At 39.9% G+C, this 27,075-nt stretch overlaps 2 protein-coding genes and 1 non-coding gene across 6 annotated transcripts in view; all 3 read left to right on the forward strand.

Moving 5' to 3' along the window:
* The first annotated feature begins 1,442 nt into the window (after nucleotides 1-1,442).
* On the forward strand, nucleotides 1,443-6,937 carry LOC590870 (bromodomain-containing protein 3-like). Its single transcript, XM_030998066.1, has 7 exons — nucleotides 1,443-1,630; nucleotides 3,075-3,221; nucleotides 4,307-4,487; nucleotides 4,984-5,267; nucleotides 5,589-5,690; nucleotides 6,286-6,414; nucleotides 6,761-6,937. Exons 1-7 carry the CDS (start codon nucleotides 1,475-1,477, stop codon nucleotides 6,920-6,922), a joined length of 1,161 nt encoding a protein of 386 aa, XP_030853926.1. The 5' UTR covers nucleotides 1,443-1,474; the 3' UTR covers nucleotides 6,923-6,937.
* Nucleotides 6,938-20,664: 13,727 nt separating this feature from the next.
* The window catches only part of LOC100892105 (bromodomain-containing protein 3), a 44,345-nt gene continuing 37,934 nt past the window's right edge, over nucleotides 20,665-27,075 (forward strand). Inside the window, exons 1-2 of one of the 4 annotated variants that reach the window (XM_030998125.1) lie at nucleotides 20,665-21,052; nucleotides 23,857-23,994. In XM_030998125.1, the coding sequence (XP_030853985.1) occupies nucleotides 23,950-23,994 (45 nt within the window). In that variant the 5' untranslated portion in view covers nucleotides 20,665-21,052; nucleotides 23,857-23,949. Of the gene's footprint in view, nucleotides 21,053-21,326; nucleotides 21,444-23,856; nucleotides 23,995-27,075 lie in introns of those variants that run through there. The other 3 variants (XM_030998124.1, XM_011663687.2, XM_030998123.1) reach the window with 3 other exon arrangements.
* LOC115929404 lies at nucleotides 26,867-27,008 on the forward strand. The gene has a single exon (XR_004066481.1). It is a non-coding gene; the product is annotated as a small nucleolar RNA SNORD10 (small nucleolar RNA).

Here is a 27,075-nt window from a genome sequence, read left to right on the forward strand (position 1 = left end):
TTATCTTCTCTTTGAAATTATGATACCGCCCGCCAAATGACTTTTGGGTTTTCTCTCTTCAAATTATTTTTAATCACTCATGCGTGAAATATGCATCATATGAATTGCATCAAATAAAAGAGAAGGATCTAAGCTTTACATTTATTTATTATATCATAACCGAGAATTATCGATCATAATGACAACACATCGATAATTCTCGGTTTCGTTTTTTCTGGGTCGCACTGTATAAGTACATAATATATCCCGGTGAAGTTCCCAGGGCCTGGCAACCACCCCCCCCCCCCCTAGGACAACTACCCCCGGACAACTACCCCCAGACAATTAACCCCCTAAAGGTACCTATAAGCTAGAACCAAGGGCGTACGCAGGATTTATTCGAGGGGGGTTTTAAAATTAGAAAATCGCGCCCAAAATTTCGCAACGACTCATCCATCCGCTGAATAAGAGGGGGGGGGGGGGGTAAGAGCTCATTTTTTTGTTCACCCTTTAGCTCCAACAGCAACAAAAACTTTGTTTTCTTCTTCTTCACCCCCCCCCCCCCCCCCCCCCCCCCCCCCCCTGTGTACGCGCCTGGTTAGAACCAACAAGATGATTAATTGGTAGTTCGCGAACGCGCTCTTTTTTTGGGGGGGGGGGAGCAAAACGTTTGCAAAAAGATCGTCTGCATCTATATCTGCGCGATCGATCGTTAACATTGAGTGGTCGTATAGCGCTAGCAGTACCATACTCGGGTACTGCCAGTAGACTAGGGCCTCTCGTAGGCACCTGCGGCCGCGATTCTTTGAAGAAAATGTAAGAATACCCTTTTATTTACTCCCAAATTCTGTCGAGATTAAGGAATCTCTACTGTCTTGTTTTTTGTTGTGAAAATGATTGTTTAACGCCGATGGCGCTGGCGCTGTGTGGTCTTTGGTCTTTTGGAGCTACTCCTCGATCCTCCGCGCTCTGAGCTCACCGCTCCGCCGGCGCCCAGGCCAGGCGATCCCGGCGGTATATACTCACTACACTGTAGACTCTACACATGCACAGGCCTTAGATTTAGAATGTGGTAGGCGCTGGGCGTGGGCCTGTGCCGGGTTGCAGGTTGCCGGTTGTACGTTGTGTCATCTAGTACCAGTGGCGGATCCAGGGAGGTGCCCAGGCTCCCAGCCCTGGGGGAAAAAACACGTTAATTTAATTTTTTTCTTGGAGGTGGGCCCTGCCCTTCCCTGGCGCTCAAGGGGTGGGGGGGGGTTGCGATTTTTCAAATTTTCGGGAGCGAGAAAAAAAATTGCTCACTACCGGCTAGCTGTTTCGCCGCTAAAATATTTTCTCACAAAGTGTGCCCCCTCCCCTGCTGCCGGCTGGATCTGCCCGAATTTTTCTGTCTCTTTCTTTCTTTCAAATTATTTTTCAGATCCCCAGATATTAAAGCTTCTCTTTTAGTTGGAAATGTTTGACATTCCATTCTCATTTCATTTTTCAGAACGACATGGCCTCACCTACTGGTCAAACTCAAAGTAGGCAGCCTGGGAGGCAGACAAACCAATTGCAATATCTTCAAAAAGTGGTGCTAAAGGCACTATGGAAACATCAATTTGCCTGGCCATTTCATCATCCTGTCGACCCAACCAAGCTTGCTTTACCAGTGAGTATCATGATCTGAGATTTTTTCTCTTTCCTCAGGGTTCAGAGTAACATTTTTGGAGAGAATGACGAAAACTTTTTATTCAGTATACATGAGTGCGATGTAAGAAGTTTAAAATTGGTCTGGACTTATATAGTGCGTGGGTACCCAGGTGTTTAATTTTGTTATGCCTCCGCCACCGAAGGTGGTGCCGGAGGCATCATGTTTTCGGGTTGTCCGTCCGTACGTCCGTACGTCTGTATGTCCATCCGTACGTCCGTCCCGTTTGACCGTTATCACAATATCTCAAGAACCATTTAAAATTTAAACTTAAGACTCGGGAATAGTATTTATCACCATAGGAAGACGATCTGATTAGATTTTGGAGCACGTATGTCAAAGGTCAAGGGTCACAGAGGTCAACTTATGAAATTCCATACATTGAGATTGTTATCATGATATCTCAATTACCACTGGAGATTTAAACTTCAAACTTAGTGATAGTGTGTATCACTATAGGAAAACAATCTGATTACATTTTGGAGCACGTAGGTCAAAGGTCAAGGGTCATAGAGGTCAACTTATGAAATTCCATACATTGAGATTGTTATCATGATATCTCAAGAACCACTGGAGATGTAAAAACTTCAAACTTAAGGATAGTATGTATCACCATAGGAAGACGATCTGATTAGATTTTGGAGCACGTAGGTCAAAGGTCAAGGGTCACAGAGGTCAACTTATGAAATTCCATACATTGAGATTGTTATCATAATATCTCAAGAACCACTGGAGATTTAAACTTCAAACTTAATGATAGTGTGTATCACCATAGGAAGACAATCTGATTAGATTTTGGAGCACGTAGGTTAAAGGTCAAGGGTCACAGAGGTCAACTTATGAAATTCCATACATTGAGATCGTTATCGCGATATCTCAAGAACCACTGGAGAATTTTCACTTCAAACTTAATGATAGTATGTATCACCATATCATAATATCTCAAGAACCACTGGAGATTTAAACTTCAAACTTAATGATAGTGTGTATCACCATAGGAAGACAATCTGATTAGATTTTGGAGCACGTAGGTCAAAGGTCAAGGGTCACAGAGGTCAACTTATGAAATTCCATACATTGAGATTGTTATCATGATATCTCAAGAACCACTGGAGATTTAAACTCCAAACTTGTTTAAATTGCTCTATGGCGGAGGCATCATTTTTGACTGCGCGCAGTCAAAATTCCATCTAGTTTTGTAATGCAATGCAAACTATCAACAAACTACATTAAGTACAAGCATGTTTTCTTCAATGTTAAGAGTATAGTATACGTAGCAGATATTCTTCTATACTTTGAGTTTTCCTTTTTCCTTAAGAAAGTACAATTTCATTAAACATCAGGCCTTTTTAGGGTTAATGCTGATAACATCTTATGTTTCAATTTATTGTGTTTTCATTGACAGGATTACTACAAAATCATCAAGACTCCAATGGACCTTGGTACAATCAAGAAGCGATTGGAGAGTATCTACTATCACAGTGCAAAAGAATGCATCTCAGATTTCAAACTCGTGTTTACAAATTGCTATTTACATGATAAACCTGGAGAGGTATGTAGTACTTTATAATATATCTCATTTAACTTTTTCTGTCTATAACTACAGTTAACTCTGCATAACTCAAAATCTCAAAAATGTTCTCAAGATTTTTTGGACCAAACTACCGGTATGCAAAACGTGTTATTTACACTTTAATGGAAGTCCCTACAGATTCAGTTTATGCAGAGTTTAACTGTTTTCATTTTAGTATGAATTATATGATCAAAGTCTAGATTTTGAGTAGTGGTTATAAAGGCAAGATTTGGTATCACCCTGCTTTTGCCATTCTGCATGTTACTTACGGTAGACAAAGGAAAATAATTCTAATTTGAATGCAATCTTTGAAAAAGATCTCACAATTTCATATGTAATTTTAAAGACAGGCATAAAGACAGACAAGAAAAGGAAGGAACAGAGAACTTGCCTATTCTAGTTTATCATGAAAATGACATGAGCCATCAATATTCCAGTGTACCGTAAACCTCCATGTATAAGGCACACTTTTTTGCCGCCGAAAAAAATTGAAAGTCGGGGGTGCGTCTTATACACAGGTACAGAATTTTTTTTTTTTTTTAGTTTCGATTTATGGCGCTATGCCTGGCAATGTCTCCCAGCTCAGTAATCAGTCTGTTGACTCACCACTCGGAAACTACAACAACAGCACTCAAATTTGTCTGTCACCTTGGTTTGAAAGTAATCTTTGTAATAGATCTCAATTTTTATAATAATAATTCCTCAAATTGTTTTTCTATAACAAATGGTGTACCACAACGTTCTATCCTAGGTACTCTATTGTTTTTAATGGTAATGATCTTACACATTCTTCTAAAAAATACATTGTTACTATTATTTGTGACAAGTTCACAAGCACAAATCAGCGCCTTTAACTGCACCTCGATGTAGAATGAAGGTCCTTCCCCACGTGGGTTTTCGGCAACAAAAAACAACAACAAAAAAACAAAAACAATTTATTTTTTTTGCCCCAAAATAGGGGTGCGCCTTATACACAGGTGCGCCTTATACATGGAGATTTACGGTAATAAACATAACAGGGAGCTTATTATCTAACAAAGTGCCATTGCCTTCTCATCTTCTAGGATGTTGTTCTTATGGCACAAGCCCTGGAGAAGCTCTTCCTGACAAAGGTTGCACAAATGCCACAGGAGGAAATTGAGCTGGCTCCCCCAGTGAAGCCAGGGATGGGAGACGACATATCAGGGCCAGGCAGGAAAGGAAGAAAAGGCAGAGTACTAGGAAGGGGGATAAGTGCAAACTCAAGTAAGCGGTTATGTCTGCTTGTTCATTTATTGTCTCTGATTGTTCTTTATACCTTGACGGGCAAGAGGCTGAGCTTGAACTTCGATTTAGACGATGACAGCACGCTTAAATCAGTTGAGGTTATAGAAATTGCTACTCCATGTCATAAACAGTCCGAAAGTTATAAAAGAGCCCCCGGGCCCCGGCCCCCCCACTCAGTGTTATTTAGGATATGCATATGCGTGTTCCAACCGACCCCCCCTTTTCAGCAAAAGTCCGGTGTGTAAAGTCAATACGGCTCGACCTTTTTCTTTTGTATACGAGCCTTTTTCAGCACCCCCCCCCCTTTTCAGCAAAAGTCCGGTGTGTAAAGTCAATACGGGTCGACCTTTTTCTTTTGTTACGAAAAAGACATTTTGGCAACACGCATGGGGTCCGTCCGCTCTCGGAGTGGGGGGCTGGGCCCCGGGCATCATATTCGAAGATCCATCTAGTTTTTTGATATTTTTGTATACAGACAAAGGGACCAATGGGTTAAAGAGAAAAGCAGATGCAACCATACCCACAACAGAAATAGAACCTCCTGAATCCATAGTGGCTCCCAGTGCAGACTACCACTTAGCCCAGGCCAAGCCAGCTAAGATCCCAGGCAGGAGAGAGAGCAGTAGGAGAAACATCAAACCTCCCAACAGGGAACTCCCTGAATCAGATCAGCACCAGAAGGGAAAGAAGTGCAAACTCACAGCTCAGCTCAAGTTCTGTTATGGTGTCATCAAAGAGCTCATGTCAAAAAAGCACTCGGTAAGGATCGAACCCCTTCATTCTGCTTTGTAATGATTCATTTTGTGATCAGACTATTTTGGAGGTATTGTTCTACAACTATTTTTCCTCTCAATTTATTCCTCTTTCCTCTTTAGTGCTTAGGAATCTTTGCAGGTTTATGTAAAATTTGTTATTCAGATTTTCTTTTCTATTTTCTTTTCTGTTGAACATAATACTGTGTGTATATTTGACTCATGCCTGCTTGAATTGTACTGACTGAAATATAACAAAAAATGGTTCAAGATACCTCCATCCATGCATTTTGCTTAGTTTCTACTCACGATATCCCCCCCCCCCCAGGTATATGCATGGCCTTTCTTCAAGCCAGTTGATGCAGACGTATTTGGACTGCACGACTATCATGAGATCATCAAGACTCCAATGGACATGGGTACAATAAAGGTGAGAACCATGTTGTAATCTTGAAAAACACTTTGGGTTTGCATGTTGATTCTAGGAGGTTACTTGATTAAAATATTGAAGTACAGCTTTACATGACGTTCTTACCCATGCTAGTGTTTTGGAATAAAAGTGTTATTCACTAGACTGATAACTTTATTGAACCATAACTAAAATTTTAGTAATGTTGTAAAGTGATTGCCTTGAAAGCAATCAAAATGTTGGTTATCTCCCTGAGGGATCTTTGTATACCAGGCCCCTGTTTATATTTTTGACAATTTTAGGGGCCAACTTATGGGCAAGAGGCAGAGACCAGAAAAAGGGCGTTTACTGTCAATATCTGTTTTGATAGTTTATTGTACTGATAGATTGGACTTGTCAAATAAGGCACTCAATAGATTATTTGTGAGGAAGACAAAAAGCATGGGTCCATAGGATCTTCTTGCAATCCCCAGGATGTGTCATGAATTCATAGATAATGTAGATGTCTTTGTAGATGCAAAGTTTAGTGCAAGAAGGCTAGAAAGGAAGGGTACCGAGTTCCCTTTTAAGAATAGTGATTAAGTCATTTCATTTTCCTATTGTCTTTTCCCCAAAGGTAAAGCTTGAAAACAGGGATTACAAGAACGCCAATGATTTTGCTGCAGATGTCAGGCTGATATTCAGAAATTGTTACAAGTACAATCCTCGGGACAATGATGTTGTAAAAATGGCTAGAAAGTTGGAAGTAAGTGGTCATTGTTATTACTTAAATTCTCTCTTGTTACCCATGATGTAGACCCCTTTGGTTTGCAGTTGTCTTATGTGGACTGTCCAGGACATCATATTCATCATGACGTTAAAAAGGAAGTTAAAGATATAGGGTCCATCACTCAAATCAATTAGCTTTTCAAGAAATATCCATTTGATTTTACATTGAAATCTGTGAATTATAGTCTGTGAATTATAGTTCGACTATAATTTCGTAGCATGACACTTTACTACCGGTACATGTTTGAACCAATTTCTGAGTTTACCGTAGTTCAAACTATGTGATATGTTATGGTTTTTGTTCTGTTATTCTCCTTTGTCAGAATGTGTTTGAAGTCAAGTTTGCCAAAATATCCGATGAACCATTGGACCCGTCAGATGCTTCAGCTTCCAATAGTAGCTCAGAATCAGAAGACAGCGAAGAAGAGAGGGAAAAAAGGTTGTCGGAGTTACAAGAGCAGGTGCGTTCTCAGTTCATTGACTAAAGTTACAATTGGACAGAAATTACAATCCTTGAATTGGTTTTGTCCACAAGATGTAAAGAAATTACAGCGAATTAATTCTAATTCAAAATTAGTTATATATTGTCAGTCATAAACTTTATTTACAGATGCTTCAAATCAAAATATGGCCCATAAATATTGCATCAGAGAGCATCTAAGAACAACCCCCTGAGCTTCCAGTGCCCATAAGGGGCAAAAAAATGTGTAGAACAGGTGAATATGCATGTGACACCTGTTCTACACATTTTTACATAATAGCAGTGAAGGGATGTTCCTTCGTCTACCACGGCAATTGTTGAGGGTAGAATGAGGAACTGTATATTTTGTCCTATTTCTTTGTCCGTCATGTTCATAGTATCATACTCCTTCCAAGTTGAAAATTTCTTGTGGACCACCCTGCCGGAATGTAATCGGTTTTAGTTTCAGGCCTCTGATTTCCCTGTCCAGTGGGGTGGGGATGTGGCACTAAAGGTATTAATAATAAAATAATAATATTTAATTTTTATATAGCGCTTAATACAAATGTGTCTAAGTGCTTTACAAATATACCCCGGTCATTGGATTCAGTGCTTGCCCGCACACACTGTGAGCACAATCTCCACTCCCTGGGGAGCATTCCAGCCAGGCGTTATTTGACGCTCAAAAACTGTTTAACCAACAATGACGGCCGCATCCTACCGGGTACCCATTATGTCCTATTTGCAGACCAAAACAATGAAAAGGTTAGATTCCGACAACATTTGAAAGATAAAACTAATTTAGAACTTCCCTCAAAACAAAGAGATTGAAAATGTCAAACCTTACACAATCTACACTAAATATAGCAGGCTTTAAATTTCAATATTTTTAGGGCAAGGCCACTTTTCTGTAGGGCACATTCCTATATTACAGCACAAATAGAAAGAATTGGAAAGGGCACAAAAAATCTTCAAGGCCATGGCCTTGGTGACCTTGGATTAATTTAAGCCCGGCTATAGAATAATATGAAGTCTTATCACTTTTGCAATACAACATAAGATGCCTTGACATAGAGAGGTTACAAAAAACTTATGGTCATTTACAATCTTCTCTTCTCTGAAAGTCAATGAACCACAGATGCTCACAAACACCCTCTATTCATACATATACCAATGTAATGTGAGAATTTCTAGTTTTTCAGATCTCAACACACTAATGCAACCCTTGCACTAACATTCTCTATGAATGTTGATTGTGCTTATCATTGAATGCCAGATTACTAATATGTTTAGGAGTTCAAACAATTCATCTACCGGTACTTGACATTGAAAAATTGTGAATTGAAATGTTCATTTTAATTATATAACACTACTAACTTCAATAGGTTCACTTTAAATTTTGTCTCTTAAAAAACTGTCAAACAAGTTGTAATAATCAAGAGATAATACAGTGTTACGACACATGCAGAGCTTAGCGTGTAGTCTGACATATGGTATGTTTGTGCTAATGGATTAACAAGCACTCTCTTATGATGCAGTACAGTAGAATGTCCAGTTTTGTTTAAATTTAATTGTACATCAAATTTCACAATTCTTTCGTTTTATTTGTGTTCTTGATCCGACTTCATAACATGTGAAGTATAATATCATTTTGCATTCTATACCTTGCTTTCAGGGGAGTAGATTATCTCGATCACAAGAAAGAAGGAAAAACATGAAATTTGATGTACAAAAGGCATGGAGAGTTATCCACAAATGATGTCATCAAATTGAATATCGCCCTCTAGTAACTAGTCATTTAAAAAAAGTTTTAACTTCCTTATTCCTTGCCCGATTTTGTTCAAATTTTCACTGATTTCATTCAAATATCTTAAACTTTACAATAAAAGTAACTTAGTATGAAGATTTTGGTTCCCTTTAAACTGCTACTTTTTCTATTGAATTATTCTTATTGACAGTGTGAATCAGCAGCAACAAGAGCCCTGACAGAGACGGCAGTTGGAGCGACATTGGGTGATAGTTCCTTCTGCCAGGCATCTACAAGTCAAGTTCCTGAGGGAGCTTGTATTCATGTTCATGAAAAGGAAGATGAAAATACAGCTGCGATTCCACTCAAGAGATCTAATGATATTCAACCTGCTCGTAAAACAGCTTCCAAACATCAGCTACAACCCGCTCCTCCAGTAAACCCACACCTTCAAGCTCCTCCAAGATCACAATCACCCTCTCAATATTCAACTGTCAAAGCACCTCTGCAAGCAGATCAGAGAAATGATACTGCTAATGAAATCTTGTACTTAGCAAGACTACAAGTGGAAATCCTTCAAAACATTGATATGAAGTTTGACAAAATTCTTGAAAAATTTGTATAGTGTTTTATGTTCATAATTTATTGACATTCCTATTCTCGCTATTGTTAACATGTTAAAAATACCTATACGTTAAGTTCAGACCCCATTTTAAATGCACTCTGGGATAGTTTATTGACAAAGTCGCTTTGGGTCTATTCTGCTCATACTGGCGTTGATTGTCTGTGTGTGTGTGAGCAGTGTACTTTATTTTCCAACAGTAATCACAGTGATTTATCACAAATTTCATGCGATTTCAAGAGTACATCATTACAAGAAATGTATAACAAAACTGTTATGTACCGAAAATAAGGTATTTGGATGCATGATGGGCAAGAGCAATTAAAATTGTTCTAAATGTTAATAGAATAACTATGTTTACCTTTGAACCAAGGTTCTTGCCTTTTTATTAGATAATATATTCTATATTTTAGACAGTGTATGATACATTATCATATTATTTTATCAGGAATGCCTATTTTTACAAGTTTTGGCTTCGTATTTAAATACACATCTATTATCCTAGATTCGTAGAATAGTATGAAGCTTTAATAATTATATACCTGTATTAAAAAATTATTCATATGTATTATTGTGTCTCTTTTGTATTCTTGCCTGACTGCACATGGGTGTATTTAACATTGCCTTGTATAAAATGTATTTAGTTGCTGATGAGCCTTCGGGTGAAACAGACTGTACAACACTTACTAATAAAGTTTAACCTTTCCAACTTCTATATCTAATGATACATTTTTATTTATTAAGATACTGTACTTACAAGGCACCAGACATGATTAGCAATCTATGCTATTTTCTGGTCCTGCGTTTATCCATTCAAGATCGTTGTTAAATATGCATTTATTATTGTTTTTTCTGGTCCTGCGTTTATCCATTCAAGATCGTTGTTAAATATGCATTTATTATTGTTATATTAATGTATTTGAACGTTTGGATAATAAAACCTCAACTCAACTCAACTGAAAATTCTGTTTACAGGTATACGGTGCGTATAAAAAAAAAGTGTATCCAACTTTGGTAGCTTCCAATTAAAAAAGTTATAACCTATGTAACCTTGAATCATATTTCATATTAACCCTAATAAGGCCGGGGGGGGGGGGGGGGGCCATTATGGCCCCCCCCCCTCCACGATTTTTCTGATTGTTCGAGAACGCATATGGATGGCGCCTCGCCGCTCGCTGACTTTGTTCTTTAGAGTCTTGCGCATCTTTAAAAAAAAAATTTAAAAAAATCGGACCTATAGTTACAAGGTCACGTGACCTTTTGTCTTTGCATGTCAGCCCGAAAATTTTTGTGATTTGTGTACAAAACATATGGAAATGTCATTTTTCCTAAAAATAGATCAAACATTGGTTATTGGGTCTTGTTTAAAGTTTAGGTGGTTTTTTTGGGAGTCAAAATAGTTGAATTGTAGGAAGAAATGAAAAAAAAACAAAAAAACAATAACATAAATAAGTTAAAAAAACAATGAAATACAACAGAAAATTTTAAAACAAGAGATAACATAAGGAATAAGCTGGCTCTTCCAAAATTTTTTGTCGTATTATTGTTCCAAATGGTCTAATGAATATATGTAGTGAAAAAGAATGCTTAAATATGAATAATATAGGATTTATGGGTAAAAATGTGATTTTATGACGTTATTTGCATAAATTACCATAAATATGCAAATGAGGGATTTTTTTCAAAAAATTGAAATTATCATATTGTTCTATACACTTCACTTGACATGCGTGCAAATTTTCGCGGAGATCGGCCGAGATCTTAGGGGGGCCATAATGGCCCCCCCCCCCCCCCCCCCCCCCCCCCCCCCGGCCATAGTAGACTTCAAATAGCCCGGCCTTATTAGGGTTAAAGGATAACTAATACCTTGTCTAATTATACCATATTCACAATATTGCTGCCACGAATGACTGAGCAGCAGCAGACAGTACAGAAAGTATTGTCAAAATCCTGTTGTACCAAGTTTGGGCTGAAGCAATGAATGCGAATCAAAAGCCATTATGTGTTTGTTATCTCATTCCAAAAACAAGTGCTCACTTATGTACATTGACTTTTGGGCAGTTGAAAAGAAAAGGTGTTTAAACTCAAACTCAAAGAAATGCTTATTTCAAGCAAAATTTATTATATTTTCTTCATCCCTTGTTAACTCAGAGTCTCTGACCTGTTTCAAATTTGTATGGTGTTGCTATCAAATCACTGCTTTTTTTTCCTATGTTTATATGTTTACCATTCTGTACTCTTTCTCTATCCCTATTTGTATTTCTCCCCTTATCTCTCTCTCTCTCTATCTCTCGCTCTCTCTCTCTCTCTCTCTCTCACTCTTTCTCCTTGACCTCTTACTATGTTATCGTGCAATATTTTGTATTAATAGCGGGAATGTAATAATTTTTTAATACTTTTACAACATCTTTTAAAGGCCCACTGCACTACTGGTAGCTACTTGCGCCCTCTATATAACAAACAATGCCTAATCGGTGACCATTGGTCCCCCATGATCCTCTTTTTCTTGTGTTAATTGAGAGCTGAGTTGATGAGATAACCACCTGTCCAGTGACCTTGTAGAGCGGTTTAATCCCTCCTGTAAACTAAGGCAGATAAGCTTTAGCATGTTAACTGACATTCATTACTAAAATTTTATCAATCTAAAGTATTTTATGTAGTTTGGTATTTAATTCTATATATTTTATTCACAATTGCAGTTGTAATTATAATGTTATTTTAATCTTTTTAAAACATGTATAATTCAGTCTTTAAACTGCAAAACATGTTCAAATATATACCTTTATTGAATTGAATTGAATTAATTTGTATGCTCTCTCTGCTTGATTTTGGGGATTGAGAAAGAGTGTAAGTAGCCATGCCTTCTGGCCATAGCCGGAATCACCTAGGAGTATTCCTTGAACTGTCCTTCCTCAAATCCAGTGGAGATCACGCTTGATCCTAGTATTCTGCAGTCCTGGGGGGTGTTTCACAAAGATCCTAAGTCAAACTTAACTCTGAGTTAAATATTATGGAGAGCCACTTGTAGCCTTATAATGAAATATATTCGAAAGCAATTTCAATTTCAGTATTTTATACTTTTCATTTATTCCACATCAAGAACATGAAATCTCCCATGATAATAGACAATATGAATGATTTGAATCAACATTGTATGCCTTTTAAAATAATTTCTACAAAATATTTTCAAAGATGCTAACGGCTTTCCATAATTGTTAAGTCCAACTTAGAGATAAGTTCAACTTAGGATCTTTGTGAAACACCCCCTGGGGCTTCCAGGCCATCTAGCGACCATGTTCAAGATTCTGTAGTCAGCTGAGCATATAAGTTGTGTGTTGATGCTGTGTCTCGACCCCTTTCTATTGACACGGACCTATTTGTTCACACCCTACTTTGAAGCCATAGGGTGAACATGTGTGCAACCTATACAACGGTCATTGGGGGGGGGGGGGGGGGGGGGGGTTGTGAGCACTTATAATTTTTTTAGGGGCCCTCGAAAATTTGAAAAATCGAACCCCCCCCCCCCTTGAGCGCCAGGGGAGGGGGCCCATCTAAAAAAAAGAGGTAAAATTAACGTGTTTTACACATCCAGGGGCCCTGGATCCGCCACTGGGGGCTCCACCACCAAACCAACTCCAAGCCCACTGATGCTGGTCAATATCTTTGGAGGTAATCTTCATTCGGGCTGTTGATGGAACCATCTTGTTGTGATGGACCGAGGTACAATGTTTACCGGTGTTGATGATTTCTCTTTCCTCCCATACATAGGGATATATCCAAGGAGCTAGCTTGAGATGGGATGTGCCCTCATATATTTATGGTGCCCTCTTTGACCCCTTCATGAAGAAAAAAAAAGTGAATAAAGAAAAGTGTAGTTGGTTAATTAATTATCAATGATCCACAAGGCGAGCATTTCAATGACCAGTTTTGATACATGCAATGAATGATAATATTGATTAATTCATGACATAGCGATTTCCATAGCCCGCTGATAATTTGCTCCCTTGATCCATAATAAGAACGGTCATGCGCTTTAAAGCCTAGCTTAGCCAGGAGGTATTAGACGACCCATCAAGGTCATCAGGTGGTTATCTCATCAACTCTGCTCCCAATTAACATAAGAAAAAGAGGACCATTGGGGACCAACGGTCACCGATTAGGCATTGTTTTCTATATAGACGGGAGCAAGTAGCTACAAGTATAGTGGGGCTTTAACACATACTACCCCCACCCCCCCCCCCCCCCCACAGTTCCCAGTAAACCCTTTCTCCCACCCCCGTAACTTAAAAAACAGGCCTGCTGGCTACGCCTCTAAACTTATAATTTTGTTATATCTTTTATTTCAGCATTTAAACAAAAACATCCCTTGCATTGAAACGGTTCTAGGACAATTACCCCCTGCATGAGCAATCACCCCCCGGAAAAGTACCCCCCGGAAAACCACCCCCAAAGGACAATTACCCCCTGGAATATTAGCCCCCGGAGAATCACCTCCCGAGGACAACTACACACCCCCCCCCCCCCCAAGGACAATTACCCCCCGAGGACAACTACCCCCCGAAAATTACCCCCCAAGGACAATTACCCCCCGAAGACAATTACCACCGAGGACAATTACCCCCGAGGACAATTACCCCCCGAGGACAACTACCCCCAATGATAATTACGCCCCGAGAACAATTCCCCCTGATGACAATTACGCCCCGAGGACAACTACCCCCGTGGACAATCAGGATTCAATAGCAAAAGACGATCTGACACATTGAGAGATCGCTAGATCCCCTGCATGAACCCATTTTCTTTCAAATAATGCACGTTGTCTTACTCATTAATACACATTTCCCTTTTATTATAATTTAAGCAACGCCACTGCGGTTGCTAATTTCCACGAAGGATGTTAGTTTTAGGTAATTATCCAGCGCTTTTCAAAATGCATAGAAATACATTTCTCTGGAGCAGCGTTATTTTAACTTTTTGTTAGTCACGGTACCCTCTTAAGAAATGAAAATTTTCTCCCAAATCCCAAAGTCTTTACAGACTATTAATTTTGCCCTGGCTCTCGTCAGTGTTATGCACACACGTATGGGCACATTTAAGAATTAAAAGGCCGGAGGAGACATTTTCAAACTGGTAAAAAATTAGTTTGTAATCCACACACCAGAAACTATTTAATGTATATGCGGGCACCTTGCCGCCGAATGTACATAAAGAGTGATATATTGGGTCATGACCTTGATACACGAATATGAGGATATTCGGGCCTCTCGTTGCCCTTATTTGCCTTGCTGTCAAAATATTGTCAACAATAGGGGGATAGTTGTTCTCGAGGGTAATAATAATAATAATAATAACGTTTTATTTACCCAGGGTAGCCACTTCAGTTATGAAACTGCTCTTCTAGCGGGCCCTGCATAACATAATATATTACTACTCTTCTCCAATCTTATATGCTGAGCGCTAGTAGCTAGAAGGCAGAAGGTCCTATTGTTATAAGTCTTTGGTATGACTCGGCCGGGGTTCGAACCCACGACCTCCCTTTCATGAGGCGGGTGCTCTAACCACTGAGCCACGTACCATACCCAGTAGTGTCCATTGAGGGTAATTGTCCTCAGGGGGTAGTTGTCCTCGGGGGTAATTGTCCTCGGGAGTAGTTGTCCTCGGGGGGTAATTTTCCGGGGTAATTGTCCTTAGAGGGTAATTGTCCTCGGGGGGTAATTCTCCGGGGGTAATCGTCCTACGGGGGTAGTTTTCCGGGGGTAATTTTCTGAGGGGTGATTGCCCAGGGGTAATGTCCTGATACGCATTGAAACATATAGACTACGATGGAATATATCGAAATAAAAGTCTGATAATGCCCCTGGATCACTAGCGTACCGGAGGGGGGGGCAGGGGGGCAGAGCGCCGCCCCCTGACGGGCTCCAGGAGAAAAAAGGGGGAAAGGACAAAAAGGGGAAAGAGAAAAAAAGGGGAAAGAAAAGAAAGGAAAGGAAAGAAAAAGAAAACAGGGAAAGGGAAAAGAAAAAAAAAAGAAGAGAAAAAGGGGGAAAAAAAAAGGAAAGAAAAACGGAAGAAGAGAAAAGAAGAAAAGGGGAAGAAGAAGAGAAAAAGAAGAAAAGGGAAAAGAAAAGGAAAGAAAAAAATGTAATTTCAGTTTGCGTTTAATAAAACAGAGACACTGACAGAACGAGTTACATCAATTTGAATTCCAAAATTAATTGAGACCAATATACAAGCGAAGCAAAGGCAGTTCTTACATGTGGTATATAATTATGAAGTGCAGTTGTCTGTCTTGTACAATACCTGTGAATTTGACTGTACTTTCTCAGGCGCGGATCTGGGATTTTCCAATAGGGGGGGGGGGGGGGGGGGGGGGGGGGGGGTGGGGGGGGGGGGGGGGGGGGGGGGGGGGGGGGGGGGGGGGGTGGGGGGGGGGGGGGGGGGGGGGGGGGGGGGCCGGAAGTTTGAAAATTGCGCCGACCGTTTTTTTCAAGGTCATATTTGAAGCACCATACCATTACAATTTTTGACATTTTCATCGGAGGGGGGGGGGGGGCTATAGCCTCTTATCCGAACAAGTAACTTTCTGGTTTCACAATTCGGCTAGTGAGCGAAGCGAGCGAGCAACAATTTGAGCAAAATATGTATTTTGTGAAAGTGTTATTTATAACCAAAATAAACGAGAAAAGATATCAAAAAATCATATGCGGGTAGCTCGCTAACTCCCCCCCCCCCCCCCCCCAATGACGCGCGAAGCGCGGAAGCTTTGACCTTTCATTAATTATTAGAGAAAGAAGACGATTTGTTGTACCATTCTCGACTCTTAATCCTTCTCTGAATTCAGTTTTCCCCCTCCCGCGCAAAGCGCGGAAGCTTTGACATTTTATAGTTTAATGAAATTATTAGAGAAAAAGATGATTCGTTGTTCCATTCTCGACTCTTAATCCTTGTCTGAATTCGGTTCCCCTCCCCCCCCCCCCCTCCCGCGCGAAGCGCGGAATCTTAGACGTTTCATTAAATTATTAGAGAAAGAAGACGATTCGTTGTACCATTCTCCACTCTTAATCCTTGGGTGTATTCAGTTTCCTCCTGCCCGCACAAAGCGCGGAAGCTTTGCCCTTTCATAAATTATTATAGAAAGAAGATTTGTTGCACCATTCTCGACTCTTATTACTTGACTGAATTCACCCCCCCCCCCTTCCGCACGAAGCACGGAAGCTTTGGCCTTTCATAGTTTAATGAAATTATTAGAGAAAGAAGATGATTCGTTGTACCGTCATCGACTCTTAATCCTTGTCTGAATTAAGTTCCCGTCCCCCCCCCCCCCTCCCACGCGTAGCGCTGAAGCTTTGACGTTTAATTAATTATAAGGAAAGGAGACGATTCTTTGTACCATTCTCGACTCTTAATCCTTGTCTGAATTAAGTTCCCGTCCCCCCCCCCCTCTAGCGCGTAGCGCTGAAGCTTTGACGTTTAATTAATTATAAGGAAAAGGGGACGATTCTTTGTACCATTCTCGACTCTTCCTTGTCTGAGTTAAGTTTTCCCTTGGCCGTGTGATGCGCGTAAGCTTTGACGGTTCATTAAATAATTAGAGGAAGAAGACGAATCGTTTTACCATTCTCGTCTCTTAATCCTTCTTTGAATTCAGTTTCCCCCTCCCACGCGAAGCGCGGAAACGTTGACGTTTCATTAAATTATTAGAGAAAGAAGATGATTCGTTGTACCGTCATCGACTCTTTATCCTTGTCTGAATTGAGTTCCCCCCCCCCCTCCCGCGCAAAGCGCGGAGGCTTTGACGTTTCATTAAATTATTAGAGAGAGAAGACGATTCGTTGTACCGTTCTCGACTCTTAATCCTTGTCTGAATTGAGTTCCCGCCCCCTCCCCCCCCCTCCCGCGCAAAGCGCGGAAGCTTTGACGTTACATTAAATTATAAGGGAAAAGAGACGATTCTTTGTACCATTCTCGACTCTTAATCCTTGTCTGAATTGAGTTCCCGCCCCCTCCCCCCCCCCCTCCCGCGCGAAGCGCGGAAGCTTTGACGTTACATTAAATTATAAGGGAAAAGAGACGATTCTTTGTACCATTCTCGACTCTTAATCATTGTCTGAATTGAGTTCCCGCACCCCCCCCCCCTCCTCCCGCGCGAAGCGCGGAAACGTTGACGTTTCATTAAAGTATTAGAGAAAGAAGATGATTCGTTGTACCGTCATCGACTCTTTATCCTTGTCTGAATTAAGTTTTCCCTTGGCCGCACGTAGCGCGTAAGCTTTGACGGTTTATTAAATTATTAGAGGAGGAAGACGAATCATTTTATCATTCTCGACTCTTAATTATTGTCTGAATTGAGTTCCCGCCCCCCCCCCTCCTCCCGCGCGAAGCGCCGAAACGTTGACGTTTCATTAAAGTATTAGAGAAAGAAGATGATTCGTTGTACCGTTCTCGACTCTTAATCCTTGTCTGAATTGAGTTCCCCCCCCCCCCCCCATTCTCGCGCGAAGCGCGGAAGCTTTGACGTTTCATTGAATTATTAGAGAAAAAAGATGATTCGTTTTACCATTCTCGACTCCCAATCCTTGTCTGAATTCAGTTGCCCCCCTCCCGAGCGATGCGCGGAAGATTTGACATTTCATTAAATTATTGGAGAAAGAAGACGATTCGTTGTACCGTTCTCTATTACACCTACCATGGATAAATCACGGCCGGGAGCGTCATAATTTTGTGTTATCGGGCGAGGGCCGGGGCCGGGGCGTAGCGACCAAGCGAGATTTTGCAATGTTGAATGCTGAAATTATGCATTCTAAAAAATCCCTAAGCCCGATATGTACGTTCTTTCCGCTATATTTATTTCTAACTATATTTCTAAATTTCCTGGGAGACTTGTCCCCACATCGGGCCCAGGATCGCTGCCCCTGTCCATGATTACTACCAACATGAGTTCTAATACAATCACAAGCGAGTCGATACGAGCTGAATCCAAATGAAGGGCAAAATAAGAGTTGTGAAGCGGCCCTACCGTTAATTTAAAATTTGACTGTTGAGTATATAACTTCTATTTAAAAGACATCCAAAATATTGTGCCCTTTTCAAATTTCTCACTAAAGAGTAATGACCGCAGGGGCTATTCTTAACGTTTAACTTTGAATCCGCGGCTCGAGATTTTATGCGGCCGGCCCTGCCCCCCTCTATTCAATAACGTTTGCCAGTGAGCCTTCTGGAATGTCCCCTAATCTCCCGATTACAGTTTTCCCATATTTGTCGTTACTGTCACTTAGCGCCATTTCCTTGCCTTTCCCCCTTTCTCACCGACTTTTCTTTTCCCACCCCCCCCCCCCTCCTCACCCTCTCAGTGTTATCTAGGGTACGCACATGGCCCTCTCTTTGAAAGCACCCCTCTGTCTCCGGAGTGTAAAGTCAGTACGGGCCGGATTTTTGTGTATTGCGGGCCGGACTTTGTTTCGTGAAAAGTAACTCTTTATCGGAAATTTAGGGAACACAAATTCGGTCCTCCGACCCCGGAGTTGGAGGGAGGGGGGGGGGGGGGGGGCTTTTTATTTATCTTTTCTCTTCTATTTTCTTTTCTCTTCTTTTTTCCTTTCTCTTCTCCTTTCTTTTCTCTTCTCCTTTTTTGTCTCCTCTTCTCCTTTCTTTTTTTCTCTTCTTTTCTTCCTCTTTTTTTCTTCCTTTTTTTTGCGCCGCCAATAGGGGGGGGGGGCCGCGGCCGTTTCGGCCCCCCCCCCTGGATCCGCCACTGCTTTCTAAATAATTGTAGGCCTTCTACCGCAATTGGGAGAGTATACCATTTTCAAAATCATACATGATTGATTACCTTTAATATTTTATTATTATGAAACAAAAAATTAGTATGAGCGATCTGAATTTACATTAAAAAAAAAAAATTCTATTCACCCTTTCCTGAGCGACAATTAAAAGTATCTTATTTAGTTGCATTTTAGTGACTTCCCCCGACCATGCCAACACTCCATAATTAAGATATAAGGCAAAATCAGAGTATTGAGTATAATATTAGCAAAATTTCTTGTGGCACAAAAGAACGTAATTTATAAATTACACCTGCAGTATTTTTAGACATAACTCTACCGATATTAGTACAATGTGATGCCCAAGTCAGCTTCTCATGAATGTGTAAACCAATAAACTTGGTGGAAGTTACCCTCACAATAATAGCAGGCGCGGATCCAGTAGGGGGCCGAGCGGGCCTTGCCCTCCCCCCCCCCCCCCGCAAAAGAGAGAGAGAGAGAGAGAGAGAGAAAAGGAAAAGAAGGGAAAGGAAAAGAAAGAAGAGAAAGAAGACAAGAAAAAAGAGGCTGTTGCCTCTCCCCCACCCCCCCCCCCCCCCAGCAAAAATTAAGAGAAGGAAGGAATGGGAAAGAAAAAAGGAAAAGAGGAGATGAAGGGAAGGAAAGAAGAGGAAGAAGAAAAGAAAAGAAGAGGTAAAAAGTTGCAATTTTCCCGCCAACAAGTTGTGGATTGGGGGCAGCCAAAAGGTCCTTGCCTCCCCCCCCCCCCCCCCCCCCGCCCCCGCCAAAAAAAAGAGAGAGAGAAGGGAAAGGGAAAGAGGAGAGCTAAAAGGGAACAAAGAAGAGGGAGAAAAGAAAAGGGTGAAAAGAAAGGGGAGATCAGTTGCGATTAATCCCGCCAACAACCTGTGGATCGGGGGGGGGGCGTAATTAGGCCACCTCCTCCCCAGTAAACTCAAAATAGAGAGAAGGGAGGGAAAAGGAAAGAGGAAAGAAAGTGAAAGGAAAGAGGAAAGAAAGTGAAAGAAAAGAGAAAGAAGATGGGTAGGATCAGTTCCGATTTTCACGCCAACAAGGTGTAAATCTGGGGGGGGGGGGGGGCACTTATTAGAGAATTCTTGGAGTGATCGAAATTTTAGTAACTCAGGAAGATGCAACTGAACAAAAGAGATGGGGATTCTTTGACTTTCCTCGTTCCTCGTATTTTCCTCGTATTTGATAAGTTTAGAAAAATCTATGAAGACAACAATTTTATTTTAAATATAAATTACAGCTCGGTGGTCGGGTTCGTAATACCATGGACCTTCTACATGGTATGAGGGTCGATATCAAATTGACGATTATGAGATGGACGAGTTGTCAAATTGGTATTTTTGTTTTCCTTTGCCGTATTATTATATCGACTATATAAAAACCGACCGATTTAGCCTTATGGCAGTTGACGTGCAGTAGATTATAATATTGAAACCAAAATAAAAGTAAAAAAAATGTCAAAATATCATGATTATCTTCATTCTCCATGTCCAAAATTACGAGATTAACAAGAAAGACCAACTGACCAATCAGGTTCCACTGGTATTCATAACTCAAATTCTGTTAGCATTTAGCGTGCTACACCCTTCACACGGAACTGGCATCGTCTTCCCCAAAGCTTGCTAAAATATGGCAATATAATTTGTCACTAGATCATTTTACGATTCAGACTGTTATCACTAGATACATTTCTTCTATTAAATCAACAGAACGTAACACAGAGCCTTCCTGAAATGATAAAATAACTAAAAATCTGCGACCCAAGCGACGGCATTTTAGCAATAGGAAAGCGGGAGGAAAAAGTCATGTGACCAGTGTTAACCAATAGGGTCAATGGTTTTCCAAGCATATAAAAGATTTTTCTGCTGATCCGCCATTGCTGTCGCTCGGAAAGCTCAGTGGTGTGATTTTGAATCTTGACCGTGGAATGGACACCAAGAGCCATCCGGTGCTGCAGGGCTATCAGCAGCAAGTAGAGATTTCTTCTTGAGGGTATAAAGCTAATATTTTTGCCTTTTGTCCTCTAAATATATGTAAAATTAAAGAAAGTAAATGATAATTAATGGTCGTACATCTACGTCTATTTGGTTATTGTAATGCATAAGAAGTACGTATGTAGGCTAGCGTAGATGCTTTCCGCGGTCTCGGGACGAACGATGTCACTGAAAAACGACTTGTTTTGACCTATTTCGACGATATCAACGCTAAATATTTATTCCCTTATGAACTCTAATTGCTAGAGGTACATAAGGTTTCAAAATTATATTTATCTGGAGTCTGTATCATGCCAAAATCGGTCTAAAACATTTGAAAATTTGACAATGGTGATTTGCACAATGGAAATGCCGCGTAGGTTACTCGAGTGGGATGTGTAACGCCAACGGTATGCATGTGTAGTGTGTAGAATTAGAAAATTTGTGAATTCATTTTCTAGGTTCTATCTTAAAGTTGTAGGCCTAGGCCTACATGTACCTAAATTTAAGTTAGATTATGTAAAGAAAACCAAAAGCTTTGGCTGTTCTTGTGTAGGTACCATGGCCATGCAAAGTAAAGTGGAATTGGAAAAAGCCACGTTTGAGTTTCCAATTTCCAACATGCGCGCTTCAATCAAAATTAAAGAAATTGCTTGTTTTCATGTTAGAGGAGTTCTGATGCAGTGGGATTAAATTTAAAGGGTAAAGAAACATGATTTGTTATAAATAAACGTATCAGTCGTGTAGCACTACGGTTTGCTTAGCCATGCCATGGTTTTGATTGTGTGACGTCATGACTCGTTCAGCGGCGCGGTGCATGCGTGCCAGATGTGCTGCAGCTGCCCAATTGTACCCTAGCAGCCGCAGAGGGTTGCTATCGGTATGATAAATAGGGGCGTTGGTCCGAGAGTGAGGATCGTCTCCATAAACGCAAACGGACTCGTACAACCGCAGAGCCCAGAAGAAAAAAAGTGGACGATCCTTTTTTTAGGAAGCGATTTGTCCGCGTTTATGAGGATATCCTCGTTCTCGGACCAGCGCCCCTACTGATGATATTGTTTAAACGGATCATTACCAAGTTCTTTTTGCCCAATTCACCGAAAATCCTTCCCACAATGCAGTTCAGAAATGACATCACTGTATGATTTACATCACTCCCCATACGTTGATACCAAGACCGTTTAGGCATCATTTGATTATAAAAGCCCTTCATTTCTCCAGACAATTTTGACCTGTTCTAATTTTAGCAGCTTTAGTGTGTAAAAAATGTATTCTAAAACAGTAAATTTGTCAGATTTTTTATAGTTTTTGTATGGATTCTTGACATGTTTATCTATTGGTTGATGCAAGTTTTTCCAAGAGCGAGCCTGTGAAAGGTACAGTTGTATGTGCGAGAAGAGATTTTATGCATATGCGATAAGCTGTTGCTTATGAATGTAGCTGCCTCTGTTGGTATATCCAGACAGTTCAAACCTGTCTAATGACTCCAGACTTTTTTTTAGCACAAAGATTCGTGCAACATGTTAAACATCTCTACACTGACAGATTAGTCCAGAAGTCTGTACATTATCAGGCACATCATTGAAAGAAAAAAAGAAAACTGGAGGTCACCCAACATGTACCCATTGCGTGATATGTGATAATGAGTATGCCACTGCATTTTTTGATGCGTGCATTAGTATCGTTGCTTGCGATAACAAATCTTGGCACTAAACCTGATAATTTTGGACATTAATCTTATTTTTGCCAACCCTGTCATTTCACTGGGCGTAAGTTTGGGATTTCAGGTTTTCCCTCTGATATTTCATTTTTGGTGGCAGAATTAAGGTTTTTAGGATGATTTTTATGATTTTTTTTTTTTTTTTTTAAATTCTGTTGTCACGACTTTGTCTGTGTGTGTGTTTACAACAGGTTGATTTGTGTGGATTTATATGTGTATGCAGTCGAATTTCGAAAATGTAAATATTTTGTACAAATTCAGTTATTTTAACACCTGTGGCTGTAAGGTCTAGAATTGAGAAACGGCAGCCTGTACATGGGAAGTTAGGTTCAGATTGGCGATCTGGGCCAGCTGGGGAATGTTCATTGCATTGGTACATCAAAGCTGTGATGTAATTGACTAGTTCACATGCAAGATACTGCCAGCTGCTGCCTTTTCGGTCGATGAGAGTGTGTTTCTCATGATCGAACTAGTCTACTAAAATATCATGTGACAGACTGACAGTGATGGGCAAACGTTAGATCTCAAGCACTGTTCACACTATGAAAATGACGGACAAAGAAAGCGGACAAAATATACAGTTCCTCAATTAGATAAAGGAACATCCCTTCACTACTATTATGTAAAAAGGTGAATATGCATGTGACACCTGTTCTACACATTTGTACATAATAGCAGTGAAGGGATGTTCCTTTGTCTACCTGAGGAACTGTATATTTTGTCCGCTTTCTTTGTCAGTCATGTTCATAGTGTCATTAGGCCTACTGTTCATACTTAAATGATTCTTTGATGACCATCAACTAATAATATGAAATGATGCAATAACTTACTGAAATCAAGTGCAATGTAACCAACACCTGAAACTTTCATGCTCATTTCATGAAATGCAAATTTTGAGAGTGGTCTTAATTTGTGAAAAATTTGTGTCGCAAAGTGGTTGAATTATAATTGATTTCAACATAAGGAATTTGAAATGGGCTTATGTTTACACTTTTGTCAGCTTGATAAGTACGAAATTTGGAATTTAGTATGTTGGTACTCGTAGTTTATTTCTAGAAAATATATTTTATTTGTTTTCTTTATTTTAAATTTTTTTCTTTCAGAGATAACAGAAAAAGTGCAGAACTGGCGACTTTGTGACGCAGGTTTCCACCTGCAATCAACAGGTTACTGTGGTCTCAGTAAACGGACTGTAAATGTACAGCAAGGAAGCAAAACTTTCTTTAATGAAAACAGAAATGGTTAGTTTTTTGTATATTATTTTTAGCATTGTGAAATTGACTTGGAAGGGGGGTAGGGGAGATTTTACTGGCCTTGAATGCTGTCAGGTTTAGCTGCAGACCACTATATTGAGTTAGACAGGCAAAACAAAATCTGAGAGGAATTCTATGGTAATAGAAGGGGCATCCAGCTCAATGTGAGAATCCACTCCAGATGGATCACCTCTCCTACAAACATCTAAGCCTTTTTCAACTTGGACCTATGCTCTAAGGAGAGGGGGGGGGGGGGGGGGCTGATAATATGGAAGGATGATCATATGCGATCAACACCTCCAATTCAGCCAATGGGATTCGCAAACATAGTAATGAACTGCTGTAGGCCTGAGTCATCACGGGTTTTGCCGAACCCGGGTTTGACTTGAAAATTTCGGGCGGGGACCGGGTACCCGAAATTTTCACCACTGCACTGACACTAAAAATCGTGTGCATGCAGCGGCGGGAGTTAGACTAAGTTGCTGTTCTAATAATGCGACGGATAGGACAGTTACTGCTTTCAAAACAATAAAATAATCAATTGAATTAAATTAAGATGCTTTAAAAAATAAATAGATATCGTTTCAGTTGACGGTAGGTGTTTCTATCGCTCTAAAATTGAGGCTGCAAGAAAGGAATCACGCTTTGTGGTACCGATCGAGTGCGTTCAGAAACGGAAGTGGAAATAGATCTATGACCCACTGAAGACAGAGCAAGAAAGTGCCACACAGAAGACTAAATTGTTGATCAGACTATTGCAATTAAATCGTAATACTCAAGGCATTAATTTAATTGTCAAATTATATCCACAATATAATGATTTACCCTTGATAGTTTGAGGAAGGAAAATAAATTAAAGCTCTTGAATTAACATCGAAGTGCCTTTCGTTTGTTCTAAAAATGCGTGTATAACGGCAAGCAGAAGTTACGAGTCAAGCTTGATATGTTTACATCCCTACACCGTCATCCGACCTGATCGGAACAATAAGCATTAAACCGATTAAAAAACATCACTTAAGACTTTGAGGGACTCCAATTCAACAAAATTACCGTAAAATAGTTATTTGCTTTGACAAATAATACTATAGGTATTCATATTATCTTACAGAAATAATGATATTTCATGAGCTACGTACTCGATATCGAGTTTAGCTAGCGATAATTTTGAAATGAGACGTAGTTGTCATGCAGTAGACTGTAGAGGGCAGTATGCAGCAGAGAGAGGAAAAAAAGCGCGGGCCTGAGATCACGTGATATTCACGTGACTATTACGTGATTTTTTTTCCCTCTCTGCGAGCTGCCGTATTCTGTCTATAGCTAGCCTACTGCGCTGCAAGCATGACAACTACGTCTCATTTCAAAATGATGGCTAGCTGAACTCGATATCGAGTACGTAGCTCATGAAATATCATTATTTCTGTAAGATATTATGAATATCTATAGTATTATTTGTCAAAGCAAATAACTATTTAACGGTAATTTTGTTGAATTGGAGTCCCTTAAAGTCTTAAGTGATGTTTTTTAATTGGTTCAATGCTTATTGTTCCGATCAGGTCGGATGACGGTGCAGGGATGTGAACACGCATATCGAGCTTGACTCGTAACTTCTGATTGCCGTTATACACGCATTTTTAAAACGAACGAAAGGCACTTCGATGTTATTTCAAGAGCTTTAATTTATTTTCCTTCATCAAACTATCAAGGGTAAACCATTATATTGTGGATATAATTTCACAAATAATTTAATGCCTTTAGTATTACGATTTAATTGCAATAGTCTGATCAACATTTTAGTCTTCTGTGTCGCACTTTCTCGCTCTGTCTTCAGTGGGTCATAGATCTATTTCCACTTCCGTTTCTGAACGCACTCGATCGGTACCACGAAGCGTGATTCCTTTCTTGCAGCCTCAATTTTAGAGCGATAAAAACATCTACCGTCAACTGAAACAATATCCATTTATTTCTAAAGCATATTTATTTGATTATATTGAAATATAAGTTTGTGAATTGCATATTTTTAGTTCTATATTTCAAAATATCAGTGTGAAATTTAATTTTGAAAAACCCGAAACCCGAAAACCAAAAACCGGGTTTCAGCTCGACGGTCGGGGCCCGGGCGGGGACCCGTTTCGACTCAGGCCTAAACTGCTGATATAAACCCAAGTCTGATGTACATGATCAAATGGATGTTGTTTCAGGGCAAGATTGGCTAAGGGCATCTAACGGGTTATTGAAATCATTTATTTATTCATGAATAATATACACAATTTAGTGTTATTACTGTATTTGTACATATAGTTTATTTTTAAAATGAATATCCCAGCTTAAAGTAAAGGTTTAAAAGTTCTGGGAACAGTTGAAAAATAGTTTGTGAGCGTTATTGTATTATGCAAGTGTGAAAGAACATCAGGTAAAAAAAATTCCATGGAAAGCATGGCGCTTAAAATGCCTTAATGTTCTAAATGTGGCATGTAACATAAAAATCAGGACAGATTTTTTAATGCCATATGTCCATGTAGTCTTATATACATCTTTCTGTGTACAGTGCTTGTAACTTAGCCAAGACTGGGCCAATTTTCTTATCATTCTGATGTTTTCAGAACCTTGCAGTACATAACAATACTTATATGCTAGATGATCAACGTTTTCTGATCGATTCCAAAGCGTTTCTTTCACAATACAATCGCATGACCAGAACTCCCATTTTAACTTTAAGTGGGCTGCTTGCTCAAATAGACTTGTAGAGTAGAGTAGCCTGCAGAGTTGTACTCCTATTGATAGCTTGTTAACGTTTATGATGCATACTGATTTCATGATATCAGTGAGCATGGAATTTAAGTTCCAGTCGTGAAAGCTTGAGATAAAATGATGATAACCCTCATGCGTGTCATTTGAACTCAGCTAATGTATTTCTGGCTTTTACCAGTTGTAGGTGTTTTGCTTACAGGTGGAAGGGTTAGGAAGCTAGGCTGTATACATGATACAAGTTGGCTTCTGATTATTCATGACACAGTTTGATTTAGGAGAGACAAAAAAGTTACTGAGTGCTGATTAGGTATATAATGGTGC

The sequence above is a fragment of the Strongylocentrotus purpuratus genome, unplaced genomic scaffold (assembly GCF_000002235.5).
Source record: "Strongylocentrotus purpuratus isolate Spur 01 unplaced genomic scaffold, Spur_5.0 spur5_scaffold_4, whole genome shotgun sequence".
Lineage (NCBI taxonomy): Eukaryota > Metazoa > Echinodermata > Echinoidea > Camarodonta > Strongylocentrotidae > Strongylocentrotus > Strongylocentrotus purpuratus.